Below are 15,263 nucleotides of genomic sequence, written 5' to 3' on the forward strand. Positions count from 1 at the left end.
TAAGATAAGTGGATTTGTTTATTGTGAATTTAAGACTTCATTCTAACTAGATCAAATTAATTATTATAACTTGAGTATCAAAGTGACTTGCATAGATATTCCGAACAATTTGGAACGCAAACAAAGAAAGATTTTGGATAAAGACACATAGAATTGTCTAAAAAAACGTGAATACATATTTTGTAAAAATTATTAATCTACATCCGAAACAGCAATAATACATTCTGTGATAGAAAATGAATACAAAATAAGGTAAAGATGGAAATTTTAAAATGTGAGGAAGGGATTAGATTGAGATCGAACCTCGTAAAAAAACAAAACAAAACTACAAAACTCATTGTCTAACTTTGACACTATTCTTCAACTTTGTAATGTAGTAGTTAAAACTGCTATGCATAACAACAACCATGGTAGACGAACTAATACTGAGGATGTTCTACCTTTTATAACTTTTTATATCTATCTCACATTCACTTTTCTACCATTTATCTCTTTTTTCTTTATTTATATTAATTTTTACTTAATTAAATGATTATATTATCCTTAAAAAGTAAATATAAAGTGATTGTATTGAATGTATAATGAAAGTTGATAATTAACTCTTTTTATTGTACTACGAGTGGAAGGACATGTTAGACTCATGCGTTTTTATTTCTTTTATTCTAACAAAAATTTATTAAATTGTAAAATTATTATTATTAAAAATAATTATAAAAATGAATCATTTGTATAATTTTTTGTTATTAAATATAATTTTGTATGAATAATTATTTGAAATGGAAAAAAAAGTTATTAAAAAAGATAAAAAGGTCAAGTAATTATTTTAATTTATTTATAAAATAATTAAATTAAGATTAATTATAAGGGTAAGGATGAAAATATGATTATTTTACTTTAAAATAATTGTTATTTAAAAGGCAAGGAAGAAAAATGTAATCTCTATATAAGTATAAATAAAAAATTATAATTATAATTGATGTGTTATAGAATATTTTATTATTAAGTTTACATCTATACATATACTTTTAAATTGAAATATTTAAAAATTTAATTTAAATAAATACTCGCACGAGTTTAAAATCTTGTAAATTATGGATATGTAATTTTTGCTCGTTCCCGATTTTTAAAATATAGACAATAATTATAAAATCTAGTAAATTATGAAAGTGTTGTTCTTTCAGCACCCCAAATACTTTTGCACCTGTTTTCTTTTATTCTAAAAATACATACACCTCTCCGTTATCCTCAATTATATCTCTCTTTCCCTCTCTCAACTGGAAGTCATCCTCACTTTAACTCCACCCTCTCACCATTACAATCACCACTTATTCATTTACCATAAACATTTTCGTTTCATTTTCTATGCTTTTTCGCCTTAGAATACACCAATCTTTATTTTTCCAAACATTAATGTTTCTTCCCTACCAATCACTTTCATTGTTTAATTTCTTGATCAAGCACGCGTTTTGAAAGACTTGGTATGTTAACAAGTCTAATGAACAAAAGAAACACTTAAACAAATAAGGTGCTCTTTTGTGTTTAGTTAGGATTGTAGAATTGAAACACTAACAGTCGCAGGCACATCACAAAAGGCAGTGGCATCTGTGGCCTACCCCACTTTCTGGTGAATGTATTGCCACGAAAAGGTAAACCTATAGCACATCATGTTCAAAAAGTATACAAAATTCTTAGTGCTACCCAAATGTCAAACTCTGTCCCCAACCAGGAAATGGTCATGTGAAATTGTCTTATGAATGCTTCATTAAGAGAGAAAGAAAGAAAAAGATTGTTGAGACAGTGAAAAAGTATAGGACATTTTTGGAATAAAAGAAAATAATGGAGGTGGAGGGAGTAACACCCAATTATGGGCCTGAAATTTTAAAGAGCCATACGGGCTTCGGTCATAGCCCATTCCGTTTTTGTTTTTCAAAACCGAGCATTCTTTTAGGACAGAAACATATGTGGGTTTTGGCCCATTCGTATCGCTCATCACAACACATGTTCCTTTCTTTATAATTGCAACTTCAACAAAACCCTAACTCCAAGCCTTCACTCCTCCTTTCATCACTTCGGCAGTCACAGAATCCTCGTAGCCGAAAATGGTGAGTTTCCATTGACCAACCCTTTAACACTTTCTATCTACCTTGCGTATTTCTGCATCTGGGTTTTATGGTTTTGATGAAAAAAATGTTTCTTTGTTTTTCTTTTCGGATCTCTGTCGCAGCCATTCAAGAGGTACGTTGAGATTGGAAGGGTTGCTCAGATCAACTACGGCAAAGAGTATGGGAGGCTAGTAGTCATTGTCGACGTCATTGACCAGAACAGAGTATGTCCTTTTGTTTTTCTTTCTTTAATTTGGTGTTTTTTGGTTGGATTAGATTCATTGAGTGCGTGCCCTAATGTTTATTTTGGGTTTTTTGTGAGGTTTGGCGTAAAAAAAATGCTCTATTCTTTGATCTTGGTGTTGATAAATTTCGGCTTGAATTTCGTTGCTGGAATATATGTTCTGATCCGTGGTTTTAGGTTTTGTGCTTTGTTGAGGTTGTTTGTTCTGCATAGTTTTATGTTGGGTCGCAAGGCTTTCGCTATTTTGTGCCTCAGAGCTTCAACTGAATTTAGGGTCTTGGTATCAATTTAGTATTCGATAATGCCAAATTCTACCGAAGGGGTTAGAGTCTTTTACCCTGTTAGTTTGATGGATGATTTATTCTTGGTTGTTTTATTTCTATCTCTTTTGTTAAGCTTATTTATCTTTTTAATTGTATTTAAACTCTGGGTCATAGCACTTAAGGCTTTGTTGTATATTGTATTTTTGTAGCATCAACTAAATTTGGAGTCTTTGTATCCGTTTGGTTTGTGAGAATATACAATATCAACTTCCTTTTAAGAGTAGTTAGAACAGTCAAGCCTGCTGGTAACTTTAATGTGTGCATTTTAATTGGATCATATAGGCTTTGTATGTCTGTGTCTGAGTAGCGTCAACTAAATGAAAGAATGTGCTATTTTTTTGGTTCTTGTTATCAATTTGGCATGAAATAGAATCAAAGGCCATTAAGATATAGAGGTGTACTATTTTTTTATAAATTGGATGTGCTTTTTACAGCTTTTAGATATTGGACTTTGAAATATTAGCATGACTTTCCTTCATGTGTTGATAGGCTCTTGTGGATGCTCCCGATATGGTGAGGTCCCAAGTGAACTTCAAGAGGCTGTCACTCACTGACATTAAGATTGATATCAAGAGGGTCCCAAAGAAGAAGGATCTCATTCAAGCCATGGACGCTGCTGGTTGGTACTCATTTTTTAGGACAATTTTTTATTAAATTGAAAGCATTCCTTTTGTTGATGAGTTTGTTTCCTTGCTGAACAGATGTTAAGAACAGGTGGGAGAAAAGTTCATGGGGCAGAAAACTGATTGTGCAAAAGAGAAGAGCATCCCTCAATGACTTTGACAGGTTCAAGATTATGTTGGCAAAGATCAAGGTTGGTTTCATCCTACATCTCTATTCTCACACTTTTGGTTTTGGTATTACTCTTCTAATATCAAATGGCTTTTATGCATAAGAAAAGCCAGGAGCCTGTTCTAGTGCGTTGACATAATGATGATGTAGTGGTTTTATGTTTTGGCTTTGAAGTTAACTTACAATTTTTTTATTTTCAACTTCTGCAGAGGGCAGCAGTTGTTAGGCAAGAGCTTGCCAAGCTGAAAAAGAGTGCTTCTTAGACCTAATTTCATGTGCAATTTCCAAATTTTGTTATGAATTTCTTTCTTAGTTTACTTTTATTACATGAGTTTTTATTATGTATCATTGACAGATTTCCTAGAAATGTTTATTTTTGAGATCTTGTGTTACTGATGAATTGATGCCAGTTCTCCCAAATCTCATGGTTAGAATGAGGTTTGCCTCTTTTTGCTTTTTGTTTGCACTTGTTTTTGATTATTGGTTTTTTGACATTTGATTAAAAAATCTTTTGCTACAATGCAAATGTAAGCAGAAACATCTTTTAATTTTCTCATTTGTATTTTCATGTGATTTGATTTATTTTTTCTCTTGTATCGTTTTAAATTTTCATGTCTCTGTTTTCCTTGGTAATTAGACATCCATGATTGTGGTATCTAGAACGAGCTTTGTAGAAGTTAAGCTTGATTGATTCAAAATTATATTTTTTTTTACCAAAATTTTCAATTATTCAATATTTCCAACCATCAAAATAGAATAACATTGTCTTCAAAAAAAGTGGAGATTGGTTTTTATTTCAAATGCATTAAATGTTCCAGATCATTTTTGTGAAATTAAATCACAAATATGTTGTCCGCTTAACGATTATAGATATCAAAACATAATTTTAAAACGAAGATGTATTTTTAATGAATTGTACAGGGCCTATCGTTTATTAGAGCTATTTAATAAAATTTGTAAGTCTACTGCCATTATTTAATTTTTTTTTTGAACATGATTAATGTGTCAATCTACATGATTAATTAATATTTTTATGTACAAATATGGTAGTTGTTATATGGTAATGTTTGTTAAACAATTATTATAAAATGTTATGGTAATTATCTTATGATTTAGTATTTGAATTTGAAAAGAGTCTTATAAATATGTATTTTTATCAGAATCACTTTAAACCTCTAATTTTACAAATAAAATCTATTATCATTATGTAAATTATTTGTATATTTTTAAATATTTGTATCGTTTATATATATTTTGCAGTAAATTGATGTTGTTGGAGTGTTATAAGTTTTTGTCTCCTTTAAGCTTTTTGTCTTTTTGGTTCAGAATTAGTGTGTTTTTATTTTAATATTTTGGTTTTTTAATCATTACTAAGGTAATTGATCTTTGTTTGTATTATTTTTTGTTATGTGTTGATTGTTTTATTTGTTTTTATAATTTTCTTCGTACTTTATATTTAATATATTTCTTTAAGATTTATTAATTTTATAAAGAGATTGAATTGAGTATTTAAACATTTTCGTATAAGCATTAAACTCTTTAGCATAAATCATCTAATGAGAAAGAAATACACTAAGATTATGCTGGTTAATTCTAAACTCTTGGACTATGGAAACAAACAATGGAAACTAGCATTGAGAAAATATAACACATCAAGAATAACTAAAAATAATATGTATGTTCATAAATGCTTTCATAAAATATCTAAAACGTTCAATTAATCACTCACTTTTGCAAATTGATGACACTAAGTCATTTTATTAGATAACTAAAACATAATATTATTTCTTCCTATCAAAACTAAAAAAAAAAAATCTTTAGATAAGACTTTCAAAATTAAACTTGTGCCGAGTTATATAAGTTTTGTTCTATGTCTTAGCATGGTCACACTTCAATAATATGAATTATTTTTAACAAATCTTGGTTTTTCTTTTTCAATTTTAACTAATCTTTTCATTGTATGAATGTTTTTGTCCCCATGCACAGATAACTTGTGAATTGAAAAATTATTAACAGTAGTAATTAAAATAATTCTTAAAAAGAACTTTATAATTCTACAATTGTTCATTTTCATATTTAATAATTCTAATTGTACCTTCACCTTCAAATTAATATTCACTGCCAATCAAGTTTTGTTTACTAGTTATATATTTGTTATAATTTTTTTAATCTATTATGAATCTAATTAAATTGGGTTGGAAAATATTTAATTGTTAGGAGACAATTTTAGTAGGTAGTTAGAACAAATACTTCTACCTAGATGACAATAGTCTTTTACCTCTCTTACGTGTTTGATTTTTTAAAATTGTGACAACTTTTTAAAATAGCATATTTGTTTTATTTTATTTTTAATTATATTATTTATTAATTTTTGTGTTTGCACAAATCTCATTGGTGTTTTATGCGAAATTTGAAAAGGTGGTGGCTATAAAAAAACTTGTATTTAACATAAAAGACAAAAGAAGGTAATTTTATTTATATTTTTATTAATATTTAATAATAATTATTTATGTTCAAATTTGCTTAATATTTTCAGTGAATGAAATTATGTGGGGATCAACTAAGTATTAACTCGAAAAAAACAAATGAAAGAAATGGTTGCACCTAAAATAATAATTAAAAAAATTAAAGTATGTATAGGTAGATATTAAAGTATATTGTTATAAGTTTCTGAAAAAACATGAATATTGATGTACCACGTCATTCTAATTGCTAACACTATAATTCAACACCACTGTCCTTTCATTTTGTTTTTTCTATTTTTGTAGGGATATAAGCTCTGTTAAGTTCTTAATTTTGGCAAGAATCATGGCACCAGCCACGCCACAAGAAAAAAATTAAATTAAATGTAAGTCTCTGTCCCAACTCAATTTTATAAGTAATAAAATGCATAATTAATTCAATCCAATTGTTTTTTTAGAGTCTTGTTTTTAAGTTTTTATTTTCATATATTTTTTTTAAATCTAACTTTTATCTCAAATGTATAGCTGAAGGTAAAACCAAGTTTATAATCTTAAAGCAACTTATACTAAAAAAATTCTTAAAACGACCGATATTAGAAATATATATATAATTTTCTTGTTCTTATTTAATGAACACTTAGATTTTTAATTGGTTTATTTTGTATAAAGTAAAAAGTGAGGATTATCTCAAAACTTCTGCATGGGTAACATGAAGATAATTATGAGAATCAGTTACATTGTACATTAAAAGTTGAGGTAAGAAGAGCACATCACACAATGAATGTTGAATGGTTGCATCTAAGTAAAAGCATCAAAACTCGTACTATTTCTTAGTATGCAACAATCAATAATGAACTTTTTTTCCAGTGCTAAGGTTGTCCGATGCTAATTTCGTTTCAGCAAATAAGGAAAACAGAGTGTAGAAATCATAAATCATATAAAGATTTTCCTTCTTCTAAAATGAATAAATGTGTAAGTGAAAGAAAGCAATGTCTTTATTCTATAAGAATGAAGACATTTCATATTGTATTATTATCTTTTTATAACATATTTTAAACTAAATATTAAGGAGAAAGGACAATATGTTTAGTTGTTTTTTTGTCTTTTGTTCTGGTTTAAAACTTAAGAAAGTAGAACGGATGGTTACTTCATATTCAAAAGTTTCTCCTAACAGATAATCAAAACCAATTAATTTTTTCAATAGAGCAGCTACTTCTTCTACCTGACACAACACCTCTATTGAATATGCAACCACAGAGCCAAAAGAATAAATGGAGACACATCTTTTTTTCCATCTGAAAATATTGATTTCATAGTATCTGATCAAATCCTTATACAAAGAAAATGGGAATAAGAGACTTCCATATCAGGCTTAAGGTATGTATGTCCCTATTTCACTGTTCCATTGAGGTTCTTAGAAGTTCATCAGAAATAATGCATATATCTGACTTGTATGTGATAATAGGGCTATTACAAGGGTGTAAAGAACATGTTACTAGGAAAAAACTGATCATGACCCTTTTGACATTTTCATGCAGCTGAGAAAAAAACTTTAGATATAGTTGTTCATGTATGTTTTCATGTTGTTACTGAATCAGAATCGGGGTTTCACAGTGTTAATCTTTCTTCTTCTTTTTTTTATATTCTATGAATCTTTTATAGTGCAAACTAGTGAGATGAAGCTCTAATCATGGTTGAAGAAACAAAACCAAAAGTATCTGAGTTCTGATCTTTTGGTAAATGCCTGTTCATATGAATGAATGAATAGTAACTGATATGAATAACCAATGTTTTCATTGACTTGAGCAGGCATTCAGGGTGAAACGTTTTTTCTTTGGAAGAAGGAGAAACAAATGGAGAGGAAACAAGCCTTCATGGATGATTCCAATATCACATGGCCATCATGTGGTGGAGCATCATGTGATCAAAGGTGGTTCTGATGACTCAGAGTTTGATTCAGTTGTGATACAGAGGGAGCAGATGGATCACACAGAACTGTGGTATTTTGGAATCTTTGATGCTGTTGTTGGAGATGGAGTTACAAAGTTTGTGCAGTCCCATTTCTTTGGCAAGAAGCTCAAAGAGGTCAGAAATCAATGTTATGTTAACTTCTCTCAGCTACAATCTGTACTTTGCTCAACCAAAGTTATAATGCTCATCAATGGTTTATTAGAGGCATAAATTCACCCTTGGCATATTCTCATTTCTCAAATTTACAAATTCATTGTCAGAGAGGTAGATAGCAAAACTTAAATACACTGCTATGAATTTTTTAGTGTTGTTCTTCTACTAAAATTGAAATTTCATCATAGACAAAAGTGCATTAAAGTTGTCACAGACCATACAAGATAAAACTTCAATTTAGATTGGAGATCATCATAAACAGCCAGGCTTAATCTTACACTTAATACTCAATTATCATTATATTACTATTTTTTTTGATGCATTTTACTGTCAAATTTTTCAACTTTCGTACATTCTACCTATTAAAGGAGTGATGATAGCATATCACAAGAAAAGGTAAAACCACGTCATTTATATCATCAACTTTTGCAAATGATATTCTTTTGATCTTGTTTTGTTTTTGCTTACAATTTTTTTTCATGTCATGTCATCACTCCTGAGAAACTTAACCAACCAGTAAAATTTGTGGAAAAAAACTGATGGTAATATATGCAATTAAGCCAAATAATTGTTCTAAAATGATCCCATAAATTCCTTATTTTCATTCATATTTTTGGTCTCTTCTGTGTTTCTGATAGTTTCAATTACATGTTAGTGTCATATGAGGAGAAAAGGCAAAGAAACACTGAAGAGAGCTTATCTAGGTGTAAGAACAAAGATCAGAGAGGCACTGAAGCCAGAAGAGGAGATATGCAGAATAGGTTCAACATCAGTGATGGTGATAAATGGAGAAAAGCTAGTGATAGCCAACATGGGAGATTACAGAACTGTTTTGTGCAGAAATGGTGTCGCTTATCAGACAACTGGCAGACACAGTCATTCAGCCAAGAGAAATTGGTATAGCAGACTCTTTTCAGGTATCAATCACTCTCATCTTTTTTTCATTATTATTTGAAACATTAACTAAAGATAAAACAAATCAGTGACTACAAATTCACTTTACTAGCCGATTTTGTATAGTTAAATTAGATTTAAAGTCAATTTCTTAAGATGATATCAGAATCATCTGAAATCTGTCGTAGTAAAATTTATTGTTTGTTGGACCTAGTGTTATTCATTGTAAGATCATTATCGAATCGTCCATTAATATTTATTCTTACATCGAGATATATCTAGATGTCAATAAGAATGTTAGAGATCCTACATCAAATAAAAATAAGACAGATTAACTTATTAGATGAAAATTTTACTTTAATAATCGATTTTGTAGCGTTGAATTAGGTTTAAAGTTCATTTAATACAGTAAAAATGTTCCACATCACTGCATTATATTTTCCTGTTAGGAATTCAATTGAGATTTCAGTTGCACAAGTGTCCAATTTTTGTTTCTGTTTTTCATCCTTAAGTGTTCGCTTGTTTTTGTTCACACATCTCATAATGAATGCTATGCATGTGCACAAAAAGTACGCATGATAGCTTGTGAATCAGGCAACACAACAGGTACAAAGCATTCTAAAGGCTCAGAACTTGTGGTGGGAGGTGATAGAATCGACTGTGATACTGAATTTTTGATCCTTGCAAGCAGTGGCATATGGGAGGTAAGTCCCATAATACTGAGTAACTTTTAATGCTTGTTCACGAAAAAACTACGAATCATGAATTTTGTTGAAAATAATCTAAGTATGAGTTTAAATCTCATATTGAATAAAAATGATAAAATTAAACACTGTATAAGAAAGAAAGAAAACACGTAAACTTAAGGTTTCAAAAGAAAAATATTCATCATTTTTTTTTTCTTATTTTTTTTTTCAAACAAATGTTACTTGCTAATATTGTGTTAGCAGGTGATGAAGAACCAAGAGGCTGTGAGTCTCATAAGACACATAGAAGATCCACAAGAAGCAGCTGAGTGCTTGGCAAAGGAAGCTTTGATCAGGATGAGCAGAAGCAAAATTTCATGCTTAGTCATTCGCTTTGACTGATTCTTCACCTTAAGGGTGTAACCTTGAGCTTTGTTGAATCATGCCACCATAATTGGTGTGTCCTAGTTGCAGCAATTGTAGCCAACAAACTTACTTATCAGACTTCAAGATATGGATAGAGAACTTGATGAGTTCAACACACAACTAGATTATCTAGCTGTTTGTACTTTCATCATGCCAAAACTCAACAAAAATAGAACAACATGGTGATGACAAAATTAAGTATTTTCTTCTGTAATTCCTAAGTGATTTGCACTAATGTTCACAAAGGTTGTTCATTTCTTTTTCTATCACTGATTTTTTTCTGAGCTAATTTGGTTTACATTGCAATTGTACGACTCTCATTCAATATGACTTTTAAGTTCTCACATAATATTAATTTTCAAACAACATCTGTGTATAGTTCTATGCTCTAGATTCACAAAATATGAATCATACAACCATAAATAGATTATAATATCACAAAAATTGCTTCTTGGGTACCACTTCATAGTTACATTTTTTTTTTCATTTTGATTATCTAAATATGAATTAATTAATTCATGATTTATATTTACAATTCTCATTTCTCATACTAATCGATAAACTACGTTAACATAGTATTAAGTTTTGTCAAATATTTTTTCTTCATACTTCTATTTTACCCCTACATTAATCCTTCAATTATTTAAAAACATTAAGCTCATATTTCTCGTTCATCTTATTAATTCCTTTAATTGTTTTAGTGAACTATAGATTACGAAAAGAAGACTATTGTAAACATTAAAAAATAGGAAAATTCCTTGAATTATCAACAAACCTAAGGAGTGTGAACATAATGTTTTTGTACTCAACATAATTTTTTACAATTTTTGTTAACGTGACACGTCCTTTGGGTTGTCCTAAGTACAACATCTACCCTCATTGTCAGCCACGTCTTGACTTAATCCTTTTAGTTATTTGTTAATAAATATTATCCCCTAGAAATAGGATCCTTAGTTTTTCTGTTCCATAAAATTAGCCACGTTCAATTATGTTCAACCACGTTCAGTTATGCTCTGTTTACGTGGTATCTCTTTCTTTTATATTAGTTACTGTATTGGCTATATAAAGCCATTTACTACATTGAATAAAGTAAGCTTTTAAAGCCAGAACTGTGCTTTGATAATATTCAATTTTAAACACTGGTATCAGAGCTCACTCACGGGCCTGATACATATATTAGCAAAACACGAGAGAAAAAAGGTGAGCATAAACATATGGCTGACGGCAATAACTTCCTTAGCATTCCAAAGTTTGATGGAGACTATGATCATTGGTCCATGCTAATGGAAAATTTGTTGAGATCCAAGGAATACTGGAGCGTGGTGGAGTAAGGCTATGAAGAACCCAAAATACTGGAGTCACTCACAGGAGCAGAACGTAGAACTCTGGAAGAGCAGAAACTGAACGATCTACGAGCAAAGAACTATCTGTTTCAATCCATTAACAAGAATATTTTGAAAACCATCACCAGCAAAGCTACTTCCAAAGCACTTTGGGATTCAATGAAGCAAAAGTATCAAGGGAATGCTCAAGTTCAACGCGCGCAACTTCAACGACTTCGAAGGGAGTTTGAAATTCTAGAAATGCAAAACGATGAATGCGTGAATGATTACATTTCTAGAGTCATGATCATTGCAAATGACATGAGAGGAGCAGGAGAGACCATGGAGGATGGACATATTGTTGAAAAGATTTTGTGTACATTATCTGAAAAATACAATTATATTGTATGCTCAATCGAAGAATCTAAGGATATCAATGAAATGACGGTAGATGAGTTGCAAAGTTCATTACTTATACATGAACATAAGATAAAAAGACAAGAAATAACTGAACAAGCATTGAAAGTCACAGGAGACTACTCTGCTCCACAAGTTACTGAACATCTCAGTAATAGAGGTAGAGGGCGAGGCGGATACAGAGGTAGAGAAAGAGGCAGAGGTAGAGCTTTTGATAAATCTACAGTTGAGTGTTATTGATGTCACAAACTGGGACATTTTCAATATGAATGTCCCACATATGCCAACTATGCAGAACACGCAGAGTTGGATGAAGGAAAGGAGATGTTACTTATGTCATATGTGGAAATGCAAGGAGTCAAACAAGATGAAATGTGGTTTCTGGACTCTGGATATAGCAATCACATGAGTGGAGACAAGAAATGGTTCATTGAACTTCATCAATCATTCAGACATAGTGTTAAACTAGGAAGTGACTTCAAATTGAATGTCATGGGAAAAGGCAATGTTCGAATGAAGTTAGAAGGACGAACTGTGACCATCACAGAGGTATTTTACATTCCTGATCTCAAAACAAATTTGCTTAGCATTGGTCAGCTTCAAGAACGAAAATTGTCTATACTAATTAAGAATGGATGTTGTAGCATTTATCATGATACTAAAGGTCTGATTATACGAACCATGATATCTGCAAATCGTATGTTTGTGCTTATGGCATCTATCCGTATTGTTGATACTAATATATCAAAGACAACATGATTAAATGTAACTTCTGAAAATATTACAAGCTTATGGCATTAGAGGTTTGGTCACCTAAACATGAAAGGACTACAGATTCTTGCATACAGGAAGATGGTTCAAGGCCTGCCAATATTGAAGAATTAATCCAAGTTGTGCTCCACATGCATGACTGGAAAACAACAACGACTTTCCTTTCCACAGAAAAGCACTTGGAGAGCTTCTAAACCTCTACAACTCATTCATTCAAATATATGTGGTCCAATTACTCCTAAATCTCATAGTCATAAAAGGTATATCCTTACCTTTATAGATGATTATAGTCAAAAAAATGTGGTCTTATTTCTTACATGCCAAGCATAAAGCCTTTGATACATTCAAAAGGTTTAAATCATTGATTGAAAAGCAACAGGATACAACATAACCTGTTTGCGCACTGATAGAGGAGGAGAGTTCAACTCATCATAATTCAATGACTATTGTAGTAATAATGGAATCACAAGACAACTCACTACGCCTTACTCACCACAACAGAATGGAGTGGCAGAAAGAAGAAACCGAACCTTGATGAATATGGTGAGATGCATGCTCATAGCACGAGATGTTCCAAAGAAATATTGGCCTGAAGCAACAAACTTGGCCACTCATATTTTGAATAGATGTCCAACCTCAGTCCTTCCAAATATGACACCTGAAGAAGCTTAGAAAGAGAGAAAACCTTCAGTCAAACATCTCAAGGTGTTTGGATGTATAAGATATGTTCACGTTCCTGATGCTACAAGGAAGAAGCTGGATGAAAAAAGCATCAAGTGTGTATATATGGGAGTCAGTGAAGAGTCCAAAGCTTTCCGAATGTATAATCCAGAAACAAAGAGAATTATTATTAGCCGAGATGTAGTTTTTGATGAAACGGAAAAGTGGGACTGGAAGAAGTCAAAAGGAGCTAATTCTCTTGAAATAAAGTGTGAAGAAGAGGAAGAAAATAAGGGAAATAAAGATTCAGCAGTGATAAATCAAGAAGATAATAAGCATGCAGAAGAAAGTACAGAAGATGAAAGAACCAAACTCCCAGAAAGGAGAAGACAACCACCAGTATGGATGAGGGACTATGAATTTGGAGCTGGATTGTCAAAAGAAGAAGACGAAGAAGGAATGGCACAGGAAGTGGAACAACTCACTCAAGAGATGCAGCAACTTGCCATGTTCACATCAATGATTCAATTGATCCCACCACCTTTGAGGAAGCATCCAAAAGTCAGATATGGAGGGATGCAATGGAGAATGAGATTGCAGCGATCAACAAAAATGGAACGTGGGAACTAACAACATTACCGACATGAGCAAAAGAAAATTGGTGTGAAGTGGGTATTTAAGACGAAGATAAACGAAAAAGGAGAAGTAGAAAAATATAAGGCTCGTCTTGTAACAAAAGGGTATGCTCAAGAAGCTGGAATTGATTACACTGAAGTATTTGCACCTGTGGCAAGATGGGATACCGTTCGATTGACTTTATCCATTGCAGCCAGTCGAGGTTGGACAGTTTATCAACTAGATGTCAAAAGTGCATTCCTACACGGAGAGTTAGCAGAAGATGTGTATGTGGAGCAACCAAAGGGATATGAGGTAATCGGTGAAGAAGACAAGGTGTATAAACTGAAGAAAGCTCTCTATGGGTTGAGACAGGCACCTAGAGCATGGTTCAACAAGATAGAATCATACTTCCTCAAGGAAGGTTTTGAAAGAAGCACGAGTGATCACACGTTATTTACAAAGAAAGAAGGAGCAATAGATGTTCTTATTATGAACGTGTATGTAGATGATCTTATCTTTACAGGAAATAGTGAAAAAATGTTCCAAAAATTTAGAAACTCAATGAAAAAGGAATTTGAGATGACCGATTTGGGCAGGATGAGATATTTTCTTGGTGTGGAAGTCACACATACTTCAAATGGCATTTTTATTTGTCAGAGAAAATATGCTAACCAAATACTTGAAAGATTTGGTTTCCAAAACTGTTTAGCTGTAAAAAAATCCAATTGTTCCAGGGTGTAAGCTCATAAAGGATGCTGGAGGACTGAAGGTTGATGTTACTACATATAAGCAAATGGTGGGAAGCCTTATGTATTTAACTGTCACTAGGCCAGACTTAATGTATAGTGTAAGTTAAGTGGCTCGTTTCATGAAAGCACCAACTGCCATGCATCAACAAGCAATAAAAAGGGTCCTACGCTATTTGAGAGGAACTACTGAACTAGGTTTGTTTTACAAAAGAGAAGGAAGAGGGAAGTTGGTAGCACTTTGTGATAGTGACTATGCTGGAGATTGTGATGACCAAAGGAGTGCCTCAGGGTATGTTTTTAAGATGTCAAATGGATTGGTTGCTTGGAGTTCTAAGAAGCAACCTGTGGTATCATTGTCCACCACCGAAGCTGAATATATCTCTGCAGCAGCTTGTGCTACTCAGAGTATTTGGATGAAGCGTGTACTTGAGAATTTGGGGATTAAGCAAAATAAATGTATCATTTATTGTGATAACAGCTCAACAATTAAACTCTCAAAGAATCTAGTCATGCATGGTCGAAGGAAGCATATTCATGTTCTATTTCATTTTCTTTGGGAGTTGACAAACCAAGGAGAAGTTGAATTAGTATACTGCGGAACTAAGGATCAACTAGCTGACATCATGACCAAAGCCTTGAAGTTGGAAGCATTTATGAAGTTAAGAGAAAGACT

The 15,263-nt window shown here is 31.8% G+C and overlaps 2 protein-coding genes and 1 pseudogene across 2 annotated transcripts; all 3 read left to right on the forward strand.

Annotated features, from left to right (window-relative positions):
• The first annotated feature begins 1,944 nt into the window (after positions 1–1,944).
• On the forward strand, positions 1,945–3,853 carry LOC124837947 (large ribosomal subunit protein eL14-like). Its single transcript, XM_047313440.2, has 5 exons — positions 1,945–2,102; positions 2,225–2,326; positions 3,159–3,288; positions 3,371–3,483; positions 3,671–3,853. The coding sequence occupies exons 1-5, from the start codon at positions 2,100–2,102 to the stop codon at positions 3,722–3,724; spliced, it is 402 nt and encodes a 133-aa protein (XP_047169396.1). The 5' UTR covers positions 1,945–2,099; the 3' UTR covers positions 3,725–3,853.
• A 3,893-nt stretch (positions 3,854–7,746) lies between these two features.
• LOC124837945 (putative protein phosphatase 2C-like protein 44) lies at positions 7,747–10,275 on the forward strand. The gene is made up of 4 exons (XM_047313437.2): positions 7,747–8,008; positions 8,703–8,964; positions 9,512–9,645; positions 9,892–10,275. The coding sequence occupies exons 1-4, from the start codon at positions 7,802–7,804 to the stop codon at positions 10,027–10,029; spliced, it is 741 nt and encodes a 246-aa protein (XP_047169393.2). The 5' UTR covers positions 7,747–7,801; the 3' UTR covers positions 10,030–10,275.
• Positions 10,276–11,267: 992 nt separating this feature from the next.
• On the forward strand, positions 11,268–12,551 carry LOC148194202 (uncharacterized; annotated as a pseudogene).
• The last annotated feature ends 2,712 nt before the right edge of the window (positions 12,552–15,263 follow it).

This window comes from Vigna umbellata, chromosome 8 (assembly GCF_029865625.1).
Source record: "Vigna umbellata cultivar VRB3 chromosome 8, Vumbellata_1.0, whole genome shotgun sequence".
Lineage (NCBI taxonomy): Eukaryota > Viridiplantae > Streptophyta > Magnoliopsida > Fabales > Fabaceae > Vigna > Vigna umbellata.